The 14,897-nt window shown below is 33.4% G+C and overlaps 3 protein-coding genes across 5 annotated transcripts; 2 read left to right on the top strand and 1 right to left on the bottom strand.

The window, feature by feature from the left end:
- Positions 1 to 1,739: 1,739 nt before the first annotated feature.
- LOC133785167 (uncharacterized) lies at positions 1,740 to 2,549 on the bottom strand. The gene has a single exon (XM_062224422.1). It carries the CDS (start codon positions 2,547 to 2,549, stop codon positions 1,740 to 1,742), a length of 810 nt encoding a protein of 269 aa, XP_062080406.1.
- A 3,982-nt stretch (positions 2,550 to 6,531) lies between these two features.
- On the top strand, positions 6,532 to 7,302 carry LOC133785165 (secreted RxLR effector protein 161-like). Its single transcript, XM_062224421.1, has one exon. The coding sequence runs from the start codon at positions 6,532 to 6,534 to the stop codon at positions 7,300 to 7,302; it is 771 nt and encodes a 256-aa protein (XP_062080405.1).
- Positions 7,303 to 9,143: 1,841 nt separating this feature from the next.
- Positions 9,144 to 14,022, top strand: LOC133782234 (uncharacterized). Of its 3 annotated transcripts, none has more exons than XM_062221472.1 (7): positions 9,144 to 9,305; positions 9,591 to 9,846; positions 10,455 to 10,483; positions 11,463 to 11,612; positions 12,117 to 12,167; positions 13,361 to 13,428; positions 13,524 to 14,022. In XM_062221472.1, exons 2-7 carry the CDS (start codon positions 9,752 to 9,754, stop codon positions 13,626 to 13,628), a joined length of 498 nt encoding a protein of 165 aa, XP_062077456.1. In that variant the 5' UTR covers positions 9,144 to 9,305; positions 9,591 to 9,751; the 3' UTR covers positions 13,629 to 14,022. The 3 variants fall into 3 exon arrangements, with proteins under 3 accessions (XP_062077456.1, XP_062077455.1, XP_062077458.1); XM_062221471.1 differs by having other exon boundaries at positions 11,421 to 11,612; XM_062221474.1 differs by lacking the exon at positions 10,455 to 10,483 and having other exon boundaries at positions 11,421 to 11,612.
- Positions 14,023 to 14,897: the final 875 nt, after the last annotated feature.

The raw sequence follows: 14,897 nt of genomic DNA, 5'->3' as shown, positions 1-14,897 counted from the left end.
AACATTAATAATCTCCCACGTACTTTAAAACTTAGCACATGTTAAAACAAAAGACAACTACAACCCCAACCCAATGCAAATATTCCACAAAAACAGTGTGTGAGACAGTAAAAAACATCGCTTTATAACAAAAATTGTCAAACACTACTATTAATGTACTTACTAAGAATTTAGGTAAGAAAAATCGATAAAAAATGGAACCCAATACAAAACCTGGTGATCTCTAAGCCCATTCATGATTTTGTGTAAGCACAAGCATAACGGTAACAAACACATAGCAATTTTTTGTCTGAAAACTTACCATAAATGGGACCTGGAACCGATGCTTCCCTCCACGACATTATAGTCGTCTTCTCCGGCAAGCCGAACCAGAGCAAATGCCTCCTCCTCCGCCCTCCGTCGTCTTCGTCAATGCAAGACTCATCCTCTTCGTCAACTTGGCTCATCTTCTTCGTCAATGGGGTTTTCAAGACTTTGAGTATTTTTCGTGGTTTGGAGAGTATAACTGAACTTTGGGGGTTTTAGTTTTTAGGTTTTAATAATAATAATAATAATGAAATTAAAGTTGAATTTTTTTTATTTTTAAAAATTAAACATAGGATTAATCTTGAGCTTACACGTGTCCACTATAGCCCACTAACGAAGACCCTATTGATGGAATTGGACGAAATTACAGTTTTAGGATGTTTGAGTACTTTACTTACTAAAAAAAAATATTGGATCCATGCCGGGTATTTTCTCCAAATATTGAGTACTTATGCCATAAATATTCCTAAAGAAAATGTAAACATACTTGCAATATTACAATAAAAAAGATAGACGGCTTACTCAATTCTTTTTTGTATTGACAGTGAATTAAGTTGATTTATTAGTTAAATCACGTCATTTATAATGTACTATTACATACAAATTGACACTAAAATTGAATGAATAAAAACAAAAACAAAAAATGTTGTGATTGGCAAAAAAGTAGATTTCAGAAGAATTAGGTCAATTGTGTTAATATCACATATATTATAAAGTAGTAATAAAAAAAACTAAGTCTACAATAGTGTACAAATAAAAGACAAAAAAATTGGGATATAAATGGAAATAAGAGGAAAGGTTAGACGATTTCTTTTTAGGAATGGGTATATAGTGGCTTAGTAAGATATTATATAATTATTGATTTCAATACTTAAACTCCAAAAATGTGAACTAAAAAGAAAGACAAACTAATATGATCTAATAATATATGTGTTATATTATTATTATTGTTGGGATATTATATGCACATATGTAATATGTAATGTTTCAATAGCAAAAAGGCAAAAAAGAAAAGAAGAGTATACTCATGGAAATACGTTAAAAGGTTAGGCAATCTTCTTTGTATGAAGGGCATATAGTGCCTTAGTATATTATAATGATATATGCAATGGCGGGACCTAGGAATGAGTGGAAGCGGATAAAGATTTTTTTTCCTTATGCTAAAAAGTTAATTAAATTTTTGAAGACTACTTTTTGTGAATGTTCGATTATCAAGAAATCTCAATTATTATTTGAAAAAAAGTACACAATGTGATATAATCTTAGCATAATAATAAATTTTTTAGTTGGTACATTTAAAGTTGTCATTAACGATATTTTATGTGTTTGAAAATAATGAATGATAAGCTCATTATCAATAGCATTGAATAATCATTCTCAAGATACACAGTCAGTTTATCATTTAATCATTGATCTCCCATTTTGTTGCGCATTTAATTCTTCACAATGTTCATTACAGATAATGTTCTTTCTACCGAAGTTGTTGCAATTGGAAGCGCTAATGCCAATTTAATAAGCAAATAAACTAATGGATATACCTCATCTTTTCTTGTCTCAACTAGTTTCTTAGAAAATTCAACCATTCTTTTCAAATCTAAAAACTTGACATGAGAGCGCATATCATCAATATAGGTTTGAAGTTGATATTCTAGTACCTTTATATCCAATGTTGAAAAATCACATGGATAAAGCTGAGTAAGAGAGATTAACTTTCTCTTGTCAAAAGCAGAAAATGAATTAGCTGGAGATAAGTATGCTAAACAAAGTAGCAGCTCAGTACTAGCCTCATTAAAATGACTATTTAGCTCTTGTAGTTGTAAATCTATCACGATATTAAAAAAATCAACATGGAAGTAGTGAAAATTTGTAAGCTTTGGAGCCTTGCGTTGTGATTTCCCTTGAGGACAATACATATGATTCATATCAATAACATCAATATTGAACTCCATACAAAAATTACCAACTTCTTCCACTAAAGAATCCCAACTATTGTCTCTCATCATTTGTAGTTGTTTCTTGCATATTTGAACCAAATCCATGGCATTCACAATATCTTGATCACCTTTTTGTAAGACTTGTGACAACTCATTTGTGATCCCAAGCATATTCTTCACCAAATGCAAGTTAAAGACACAATCATATGTTTGCACTATTTGTAACATAATAGATGCTTCATATTTTTGCTCACTATTCAATCTATCATTTGTAATTTCCTCAAGCATATCAATAATAGACGAAAACATGATAGTAAAGCTTACCAAAGTGTGATCCCCAGCGTGTATCACATGGACACTTGTGGTATTTGTAATCCACATAAAAGAAACAAGAAGTCTTAACTATATGATAGTTAATGCTAATATAGTTAAGGTGGTTAAGTTAGTTAATAGTCTCGGGTTAGTTTAGTCTTTTGCTCTCTATTTAAACAGATTGTTAGAACTCTTTGAAAAACAGAGTATTATGAGTTAGTGAGATTGATTCATACTGAATCATAGCTAAGGAGATTAAAGTCTGAACAAGAATCACTTTTCTTGTTCTCAAGTGATTTGAGAGGCAAAAGTTTTCCCGAGAGTATTTTTTGTATTTGTTCATGATCATGGTGTTTTGATCATTGAGAGATTGAGCTGCTGTAATCAAGAGTTGTATACACATTGTATCAAGATCAATAAAGGGGAGAAACTGGAAGTAGGAACTACCATTTGGCCGAACCAGTATAAAACTGTTTGTGTTTCTTGCTTTATTTTCTTTTCTGTTTTGCTGAAAGAATTGCTGTAGCAATACTTTATCATTCGACTGTTTGATTGGCTTTACTGTGTTCTTGTGCATCAGTTTTAATTATTGCTAACATTTAGCATTAGTTTGTAGTTGTGCTTGCTGTTAAGTTGTGTTAGCAGGGATTACCACAGTGGTATCAGAGCCAGGTTTGCACAAGAACCGATTCTTTGAACAATTTCAAAGATCAAGAAAGAGATGGCATCTTCCTCAACCAGATTTGATCTGGAGAAATTTGATGGCAAAGGGGACTTTAGTCTCTGGAAGGAGAAGATGATGGCGATTCTCATCTATCAAAAACTTGATATAGCTCTGGAAGAAGCCACTGAGAAGTCAGAGCCAGAAGCTGCTAAGAAGAAAGAATCTGACACAATCATCAAACAAGCTCGATCAGCAATAGTGATGAATCTTGCTGATAATGTACTTAGGCAGGTCATTGGAGAAAAGACTGCATTGGGACTTTGGAACAAACTCGATCAACTATACATGGCAAAGTCTACAGCCACAAAGATCTTCTTGAAAGGGAAGTTTTATGGAATTAAAATGAATGCAACAGTTTCATTAGAACAAAATTTAGATGACTTAAACAAAATTGTTCTAGCTTTAACTAACATGGGTGAAACCATAAAAGAAGAAGATCAAGCTGTAATTATTTTAAATGCTTTGCCTGAATTGTTTAAAGAAATGAAAACAGTGATAATGTATAGCAGGGATACTCTGACTTTGGAAGATGTTATGGGCACATTGAGGTCTCGAGATGCTGAAATGAATTGGCAAAAAGCTGCTAAACAAGAATCAAAGTCAGATGAAGTTCTAGTTGCTCGAGGAAGACCATTCAGAAGAGGAAATTCAAGAAATCGATGGAATTCAAACTCAAGATCAAGATCGAGGCCAAGAGAAACAAGAAAGTGTCACCATTGTGGCAAAGTGGGACATCTGATCAAATATTGCTGGGAATTAAAGAATAAGAAGAAGAAGGGAAAAGAAGAAGAGGAAAAGAACAATGGATCTAATGCAGTAACTGAGGATCCATACAGCTCAGATGGTGATGTGTTCACCATAATGGATCACACATCAGATTCGAATTTTTCAAGTGGAAAGGCTTATACCAGTTCAAATACAAGAGATGATGAAGAATGGATTTTGGACAGTGGCTGCACATACCACATGAGTCCAAATCGAAAATGGTTTATGAATTATTCAAAAGTTGATGAAGGGAATGTAATTATGGGAAATGACCATAAATGCAAGATTGCTGGCATTGGATCAATCACAATCAGAAACTCAGATGGCACTATAAAGACTCTAGAGAATGTCAGGCATATTCCAGATTTGAAGAGAAATCTAATATCTCTAGGGACACTTGATGATGAGGGTTATGAGTACAAATCTGGCAAAGGCACCATAAGGATTACTAAAGGTTCTTTATTGGTTATGAAAGGGATTAAGAGACATGGTCTCTATTTCTTAAATGGTGAAACTGTGCTACCTGCACAGGCTGCAACAGTCAGCAAAATAATTGCCGATTCGAAGTTATGGCATGCTAGAATGGGTCATATAAGTGAGCAAGGCTTGGTGGAATTATCCAAGCAAGGCTTACTCAAGAATTATACACATTCTAATCTCCCTTTCTGTGAAACTTGTGTGCAGGGAAAGCAAACCAGAATCAAGTTTACTCAAAGCAGTTTTCGAGCAAAACAAGTTCTGGAATACATCCATGCAGATTTGTGGGGAGCCAGTAGAGTTAAAACTCCAGGAGGTAACCAGTATTTCTTATCAATCATTGATGATTACAGTAGAAAGGTTTGGGTTTTCCTATTAAAGTTTAAAAATGAATGCTTAGATAAATTTAAGAATTGGAAAATATATGTTGAAACTCAAACAGGCTGTAAGATAAAAACTCTAAGAACTGACAATGGCTTAGAGTTTATTAATGATGAATTCAATGATATTTGTATGAAAAATGGCATTCAAAGGCATAGAACTGTTATAAAAACCCCTCAGCAAAATGGTGTTGCTGAGAGGATGAATAGGACACTTTTAAACAAAGTTAGGTGCTTGCTTATTGAATCTAATATGCCTAAGAAATACTGGGGTGAAGCTCTTTATACTGCATGCTACTTAATAAATCGAAGTCCAAGTAGAGTAATTGGTCTTAAGACTCCTGAAGAACTTTGGAATGGTAAACCACCCTCAATGTCACATCTAAGAACATTTGGTTCAGCCTCTTATGCTCATAATGTTGAAGATAAACTAGGAAAGAGATCAATTAAATGTGTGCTTATGGGATACCAAGTTGGTGTCAAAGGATATAGGCTGCTTTCACTTGAAACTAACAAAATCATAATTAGTAGAGATGTTATCTTTAATGAGCATGATTTTCCTTTTAAAAGAAATGAGAAGGGTATGGTTTCTGATTTTGCAGGTAAAAACTCACCAAGAAAAAATGAAGTCAGTATTGAGATCGATTCTACACAACCATATCAAGATGGTCAAGACTGTGAACCTGAAAGTGGTACTGAGATGCAGGAGGAAGACCTTAGTGATTATCAATTAGCAAGGGATCGAGTCAGAAGGGAAATTAAGGCCCCTGTCAGATATGAAGAAGCTGATATTATTGCATATGCTTTAAATATCAGTTCTGGATCTCCAAATGAACCAAAGACATATAAGGAAGCTGTTGACAGTAAAGACTCACTCAACTGGATTAATGCAATGAAGGAGGAGATTGCATCATTGAAGCAAAACAATACCTGGATTCTTGTCCCAAAACCAGAGAGGCAAAAGATAATTGGCTGCAAGTGGATTTATAGAATCAAAGAAGGAATTGCTAACAATGAACCAAGGATTTTTAAAGCCAGACTTGTGGCAAAAGGATTTTCTCAAATTGAGGGAATCGATTATTCTGAAATATTTTCACCAGTTGTCAAGATGAAGACAATTAGAATGATGTTGGCATTGGCAATTCAACATGACTGGGAAGTGGAACAGATGGATGTTAAGACAGCATTTTTAAATGGTCAACTTGAAGAAACAATATACATGACTCAACCTGAGGGGTTCAAAACTGAATCAAGAAGCACAGAGCTAGTTTGCTTACTTAAAAGGTCTCTGTATGGTCTCAGACAATCTCCTAGACAATGGTACAAGAAATTCGACTCAGTTGTCACCAAAGTTGGTTACTCAAGGTCAGACTATGATACATGCTTGTACTTTGCAAATTTAGACTCAAATTCAGCAGTGTTCTTACTCATCTATGTAGATGATATGCTGATAATGAGTAAGGACATGGATTAGATAAATCGATTGAAGAGCATACTAAAAAATGAGTTTGAAATGAAGGATCTTGGAGCTGCTAGAAGAATACTGGGCATAGACATTATCAGAAATAGAATCAAAAGGAGTCTGCTGCTGAGTCAAGAAAAATACTTAAAAAGAGTGATTCAGAAGTTTAAAATGGAAGACTCTAAAGGAGTAAACATTCCACTAGCTGGACACTTCACATTTTCTACTGATCAAGCCCCTAAAACTGATAATGAAAGGAAGAACATGGAAAAGATTCCATATGCAGAAGCCATAGGTAGTGTTATGTACTCTATGATTAGTACAAGACCTGACATAGCTTATGCTGTCAGTGTTTTGAGCAGGTACATGGAAAATCCTGGAGAAGAACATTGGAAGGGTGTTAAATGGTTATTAAGGTACTTGAAGGAAACAAGTAACCTTGGTTTGAAATTTGACAAAACAGGCTTGAAGACTCATCTAGAAGGGTATGTTGATGCTGATTATGCTTCAAACCGAGACACTAGGAAATCAATTACAAGTTATTGTTTTCAGTTAAATGGTTGTTGCATTAGTTGGAAGGTTCAATTGCAACAAGTTGTTGCACTCTCTACTACTGAAGCAGAATTCATGGCAACAACTGAGATTTTCAAAGAAGCAGTGTGGCTCAAAGGAATACTAAATGAAATAAAGATGCTTTCAGGGAAAGTTATAGTCTATTCAGATAGTCAGTCTTCAATACATCTAAGCAGAAATCCAGTGTATCATGAAAGATCAAAACACATTGATATAAGACTTTTTTGGATACGAAACAAGATTGAAGAAGGTGAAGTTAATCTTGAGAAAATTCCCAGTGAAGATAACCCTGCTGATGCTGGTACTAAGGTATTAACTGTCAGCAAGTTCCAACATTGTTTGGACTTGCTGAACATGGGAACTGTTTGAAGATTTCGATTTCTCTCCCCTAGCTCAGTCACATGTTTCTCTTTATGTGGATTAAGGAGGAATTTGTGGTATTTGTAATCCACATAAAAGAAACAAGAAGTCTTAACTATATGATAGTTAATGTTAATATAGTTAAGGTGGTTAAGTTAGTTAATAGTCTCGGGTTAGTTTAGTCTTTTGCTCTCTATTTAAACAGATTGTTAGAACTCTTTGAAAAACAGAGTATTATGAGTTAGTGAGATTGATTCATACTGAATCATAGCTAAGGAGATTAAAGTCTGAACAAGAATCACTTTTCTTGTTCTCAAGTGATTTGAGAGGCAAAAGTTTTCCCGAGAGTATTTTTTGTATTTGTTCATGATCATGGTGTTTTGATCATTGAGAGATTGAGCTGCTGTAATCAAGAGTTGTATACACATTGTATCAAGATCAATAAAGGGGAGAAACTGGAAGTAGGAACTACCATTTGGCCGAACCAGTATAAAACTGTTTGTGTTTCTTGCTTTATTTTCTTTTCTGTTTTGCTGAAAGAATTGCTGTAGCAATACTTTATCATTCGACTGTTTGATTGGCTTTACTGTGTTCTTGTGCATCAGTTTTAATTATTGCTAACATTTAGCATTAGTTTGTAGTTGTGCTTGCTGTTAAGTTGTGTTAGCAGGGATTACCACAACACTTAATTCCACTTTCTTTATTTTGGCCTCTTCCACTCAAAAGTTCTCCACCTTTTAAGGCTTCGATGACTTTGAGAGTTTGTTTTTCCCGAAGAATGTCACGATGCTTAGATGAGGTTCTAACAACATTCATCACATTAGACACTACAGTGAGAAAAATACCTATTTTTTCATAAAATATAAATCATTATATATATAATTTATTTATGAAACAAGTATTAGTAGAGCATGAATAACAAGGAAAATACATGTTAAATCATGTTTCTTTGCCACACCTAAGAGTGTTAATTGTAGTTGATGAGCAAAATAATGGAAAAAAAAAATACATTCATTCTCCTTCATGATAATACTTTTTAACCCATTAAACTCTCCACTCATATTACTAGCTCCATCATACCCTTGACCTCGTAATCTAGATATGCTTAACCCATGTTTTGAAAACAACTAATCTATTGCTATTTTAAGTGAGATCGGAGTGGTATTAAAAATATGTTCAATACCAATGAATTGCTCAATCACACATCCTCTCTTGTCCACATAATGAAACATTACGACCATTTGCTCTTTTATGGATACATCACGAGATTCATCAACTAAAATAGAAAAAAACATCTCCCTATCTCTAATAATAACATTGGTTGTTTCCATAGCACAAACGTTTACAATGTCTTTTTGAATCTTTGGTGAAGTTAGTTTAAGATTCTTAGGAGCATTTTTCAAAATAACAACTCTAACTTTCTTGTTATGATCAACAACAAAAGTTAGAAGTTTGAAAAAATTACATTCATTATTAGATTCTTGATCATGAAGTGCATGATCTTGTCGTACAAAAATATGAATACAATCAACTGAAACAATTAATCGAACATAGTAATTTTTTTTATCCGGGGCTATAGCCTGAGCTAGTTCTAAGTTGGGTCCGCCTATGAATATATATATATATATATATTATGTTATATATTTGTACTCACGTGGTATCATTATATTTTATAATTTATACATTTAATGTAAAAAATCTCTTCAACGTAATAAGACTATAAAAAATACAATATTAATATATTATTATAAAACCTTCGCACGTGCTACAACTACTAAATAAATAAAGCGACCAACCTACCCTTATTATGATATTTTCTATCATTTAAAAAAGTATTAATATTATTTTAATTCGAAAAATGATGACCCACCAATGAAAATACAAGCTCGCTCCGAGTAAAAGCCATCCCTCTTTAGCTCGGGTGGTTCCCAACTCTGAAAGTTCTCAGTCTTGTTCCACACATCTGCCATAGTCGGTCGCTGCCGCCATTAACGTTACGCTCTCCGCTTCTGGTACTCATTTTCCTCTCTTCAAATGTCTTTCTTTTCATTTCAAACACTTGTTACTCTTTTCTTTTAATAAAACATTTTCGTTAATTTTAGTTATATTCGTTGAGGATTTGTTTTAGGGTTTCGAAAATTAGGGTTTGTGAGTAGGAACAGTGGGGGATTTATGATCTGGTTAGGGATTGCAGGACTATTTAGTGTAAATTGTTTATGAGAATGGCTGATATGTATGTATTATCATCGGTTTATAAGCCAAAGCTTTGCTAAGCAAGTGTTGCATGTTCTGTAAAGGAAATAAGAAGGTGAAGGGATGTGGTTATGGGAAGATTTAAGTAGATAGAGAGCTCTACCCACATCTGAAGACTCTAAAGTTGTATTAAGAGCTTTCTTAGTGGTGGGTGGAGTTAGTCATCTGATTGCACAGAGACCAACCCACAATCGTTTAGAGAAAGATGCTGGAAAACCCTTCAGGCCCAGCAGCTTCAGCAGCTGCGGCAGCAACGGAGTCAGCAACAATAGTGAAGCGTTATGCTCATCCCAATCAAAGGTTACTTGACTTTCCGTTTTTTTTTATTCCCTTTATTATAGCATTGTAAGATAGTTTTGGAATCTTTTGTATCTGCCAAAGATCAATTAATACGTGCAATAATCTTCAGGTTTACAAACCTCATGCTTGTTTTCAACCTAATTAGTAGGGAAGATATGGTATGTTATTTATGTACTGTGGAATTTATGGTTGCTATAGGGATGGGGTCCTTGTATGGGGGCAACATAGTGAAGTATTTGTAGCTTATTATTTGGCATCAACCTCTGAGGAGTTTAAGGATACTCTATTTCTACTTGTAAAATTAAACTACAGAGGTCTTGTTGATTTGGATTTGTTTGGTGTTATGAACTTTGGCTATCTCTGGCTCTCTATTTTTGTATTTTCTCAGTTTGTTTCTCTCTTTTTATTGTTCAAAAGAAAAAATATTGGCCAGTAGTGGTGCCCATTGCCTTGTTCTTTTGGTCCCAATTTCACACAACTTCATATGATAATTCTTGATTAGGCTCAAGGCATTTACTGTTGAGCAACATTTATATTGATTGGAGATTTTGTTCTCTTAATTTTTTTTTTATAAATTTCCTTAAAATGTTTCGATATGGAATTTACAGGAGTCGTCTGAACAGGCGCAAATCTGCAGGTCATCTATTCTTTTCCCATACTCATGTATTTATATTTGAGGTTGTATGTTTATATTTTTTTTCCCATTATGTCTTTCTTTCTTTATGTGGTGTTCAATTTATTAGTTTTTTTCTCTTTGTTTTGGGAAGGTGAGTATTATATGTTAATTTGTGCTTTCATTATTCATTTTTTTTTAAAAATTATATGGGATTGAGTTATTAAAATCATATTATGTTAAGGTGCTTAGAGTTGCCTGTCCCAAGCGTAAAGTCAATTCAATTAGGTCTTGTTTGTACCCAGGATGTTGTAGTAGTACAGTATATCAATTTTCCAGCAAAATCTTGAAAGAAGAGATGGGGTAAGGCTGATTCTATCCCTTTCAGGAAAAGGAGAATCTAGAGTTATATGGCTCAAGAAAATTGAAGCTGCAAGTTCAATTGACTCTGAACATTCAATTGAAATGGCTGCCTTTTTATTGCATTTTTACCTAGCTCTGTTGAAACTGGCAGGTTAAATAAATTTGGTTGACTTTTCAATACCAACTTGTCTTATTTATTTATTTTATATTTCCTTTAAAAAATATTGAAGATTTGGGGTCTTATTTTCCTCTCCCTTCACTTTTATCTTCTGTGCCCTTCTTCTCTTGGGCACAATTCTGCATGTATGTTGTGTGCAATCAATGGTTGTACAAAGGGATATTTTAACCAATTAACCCGAGCTAATTTATTAGGCATTAATGAATGGACCACCTTATATGTTCCAAATTCTAAGGTAATGTTTATATTGTCTCTGATCGTCTGCTATTTATTGCTGCATATCTTTTATTTGAATTAGTCTGAGGATAAATGTTCAAAGAAATGAGATAAGCATATAGTCCCAATTACTTTGCCATTAAAATTTCAAATATAAACAAGACCCATTTAAATTTCAAATATAAACAAGACCAAATGCTGCAGATCGATCTGACCGAACCAACAATGTTTTTGGAAATGATGTAGACAAGAATCAAGTTCCTGCCTCTAGAAATGTTCCTGTCATTGATCATGGGGATGCAGGGAGTAGAAGTCTTCTAAATGAGAACACTCGCACAAGGTTAATAGCTTTAGAGGGGTGTTCCAGTAGTGAGGCTTCTCAGCTACTGAATGAACGTAAGATTCTATTATGTTATTTTAAAAGTTATTATATGATCACTATACCGCATGATGTTGACTTTTCTGTCAGCTTTGTTTTGTTCTGTTAAATTGAAAGAAAAGAAAGAAAGAAAGAATTAGGGCTTCTTTTTTTTTTATTACCTTCCAATGATGGACACAGAGAATGTGACCAATTGAGACTAGTGCCATTTCTTTTTATTGCCTAATAATCAACAAATAAATATTTCATAAGTTCTTAAAATGATAAATATGGACTACGACTAACTATGGTATTAATTCAAACAACCCAATTTTAAAATAAGAGATGCGATTATATGTATATATATTTATATAATAGTTTCTTTATGCATTGGATTGGTGCATCATGTGATTTGTAGTCACATTTATTATAAATTTCAAGACTCACTTCTATGATGTTCATCTAGGTAAAATAATTACAAGATTCGTTGCATTCAAACTGTCAACTTACAAAACTTGTTTGCTATATTCAATCAAATGCAGGTTGGGCAGCTGCTATGCAGTTCTACAATGATACAACAGTTGAGTCATCAGGTTAGTGAAGTTGTGAAAGAACTAAGGTTTTCTATACATCTAATATGCATCTCAAGTACATCTTGAGATATTGATTTTATTTTTAAAAAACATATTCCAGTTCTTGTTTATCACTTGATACCAAAACCAAGCATTTCATTGCAAAATTAGGAAATTAATTGGCACATGTATCTACAGTTTTCTGTGGAAATCTACAAAATTTAGAGAAAAGGATGAAAGCATCCTACTATACATGTATGGACAAAAGTATATCAATCATTCGCAAAGAAAACAAAAATATGACAAATAGGAGGACTAGTAGTCTTACCAGAAAACAAAGAAGCACAACAAGATTACAACAGTCTTAATTTAGTAGTAAATCTGAAAACGTAACACTTCAAAACATTTCTGCATAGAATACGATCCCAATACTGGATCTTTTCCCCGAATAGATATCTTTATTTTATATTTTGTCATATGAGGAGATAATTTTGGTGAGTAGTGTTGCCAAGTTCTATCCCTCCTGAATAAATACAAATGAAAATAGAGGGAAATGATATAAAAGAGCTTATTAGGAGGATGGAGATGCCTAGAACCTTGAACATGAGACTTGGGTAAGATGAGAACGTTTCAGTTGAAGATGCTGAAGTGTATTGGTTGCTCCAAGAATTGGAATTTGTCAGAATCATGGTTTAGTACAAATTCTACATATGGTATTGTTCCACCTTACCACTTGGGGTTATACTTTAATCGAGGCACTATGGTCTATGCCTTGGTCCTACATTATTTCATATTGTGATTCAATTTTAAGAGTACGGAATTTAATGTTATAACTGGTCCAGCTTTATATAACGTGGCTTCGATTTGATTACGACTGTTTGATATTTCATTATTACGTTGGTCCTTTAATTTTATACTTGATTTATTTTAGTTATTGGTTTCAAATGTTTAAGTTTAGGTGTAAGACTTGTGCTTTGAGGCCTGTTCCCCACTGCTTCTCCAAAACCAGAATGGCTAAGATATTTTTAACTCTGACAATAACAAGCCGAAAGACTTTTCTGGATTTTCTAAACAAAATTTGCCATGTTATTAAAGAATCATATTTTCATTCTGATTCCAACTTCTAGATTAAGGCATCATTTACTATTCACTTGTCAAATTTCCTTCTTTCTATTGTATTATGTAATTATTCTAAGTTATCTTTTATGTTTCAGAGAAACCAGTTATGTTCTCAGATAAAGCTTCGTCGGCATGGGGTGGTCAGTTCAGGTTTCCTCACCAGGTGAGTAGGGAATATATATCTTACTTCCTTCACCTACCCCCACCTTCCTCGTTCATCTCTCTCTCATTTGTTGCTTTGGTTTGAATGTCTTTCAGTTTATGACTCCAACTGGTCGTCCTGGGTCTCCCGGCTCACAAATGGATTTCTTGGGTGAACTTTGCCGTGCAATATCCAATTTCAATGCCAGTTTCGACTCTTAACCTGAGTTCACATCCCAAATCAAATGAAGTTTGAATTTGGGTCTTGATTTTACATAATTCATGGTAAAAGAACGTTGTGGTTTTAATGTGTCAAAACTCAAGACCATGGTCCAGGCATCGTTATGTGATAACCAAACCAAGAATGGTGTATGCTGTGATTCTTCTGAACTAGGTTTATTTAAATGATTCATTTAGTTTTGTATTATGAAGATGGGTGAAATCGAAAATGAGTGATGTTTGAAAACAAAAATGACCCGACATTGAAACTGGTATATTATTTAATTCCATTAAAAATAATAGTGATTGGGATGCCACTTCTCTACACACGGGTGTGTAAACATTGACGATGTAGTATTATTAGTGATATGGCAGTATAATTGATCACTTGTGATAATGGTTTTATTTAAAAAAATTATGTCATTATGTCTGCAATTTATGTATATAAAATGAGCACGCTGAGACTGGCTTGTTTGCAATTTCCTAAGCTTTTTCACATCTTCAAATTTAACGTGAAATCTCTTTTTTGTGTAACAGCTTTTTTCCTTAATACTGTCTTTCAATTTTGACTCTGACTGCAATCCTGCACCGCATCAACTCTTTTAGCTTTAGCGTCATCTTCGTTGAACCGCTTCACATATTGTTTCAAGGACTTGCTTGGTCTTTGTTTAAGATTTGCAGGGTTGTTTTCAACTTTTTGTCTCATGTGAGCAGCTTGAAACTGTCTCTAGAAGTCCCAAGAAATGTTTTTTGTTTTTGTTTTTAAAAGTTAAAAACTGTATTTTAAAAACAAATTAGGATTTTTTGACTTTGTTTTCAGAAAATAATTTTTAAAATCAAAGTTACAAAAAGTAGAAAATTTTGAGAACAACAAAATGTTTTCTGTTATTCTTAATTTTTTTTATCTATTTTTTTTTCATATCGCTTTTTTAATTATTATAATTTAACATTATTTATTGTCACATCATTTTCTCTCTTATTTGTTTCTCTCTCTTCACTTTCTTTCACATTATTTTCTTTTTCATCATTTTCTATCTCCTTATTTTCTCTTCTTACCTTTTCTCTCTCGCTATTTTATCTTTTCTCATTTTTTATCTTTTCATTTTCTCTTTCATCATTTTCTATCTCTTTATATTCTGTTGCATCACTTATTGTGTCATCATTTTTTCTTTCATCACTTACTATATCTCACTTTCTCTCTCATCACTTAATATATCATCATTTTCTCTCATCATTTTTTCTCTCAATTTCCTCTCTCATCACTTTTTCTCT

The sequence above is a fragment of the Humulus lupulus genome, chromosome 6, assembly GCF_963169125.1.
Source record: "Humulus lupulus chromosome 6, drHumLupu1.1, whole genome shotgun sequence".
NCBI lineage: Eukaryota > Viridiplantae > Streptophyta > Magnoliopsida > Rosales > Cannabaceae > Humulus > Humulus lupulus.
The sequence above is the reverse complement of the archived record's forward strand: the minus strand, read 5'-3'. Positions and strand labels throughout refer to the sequence as shown.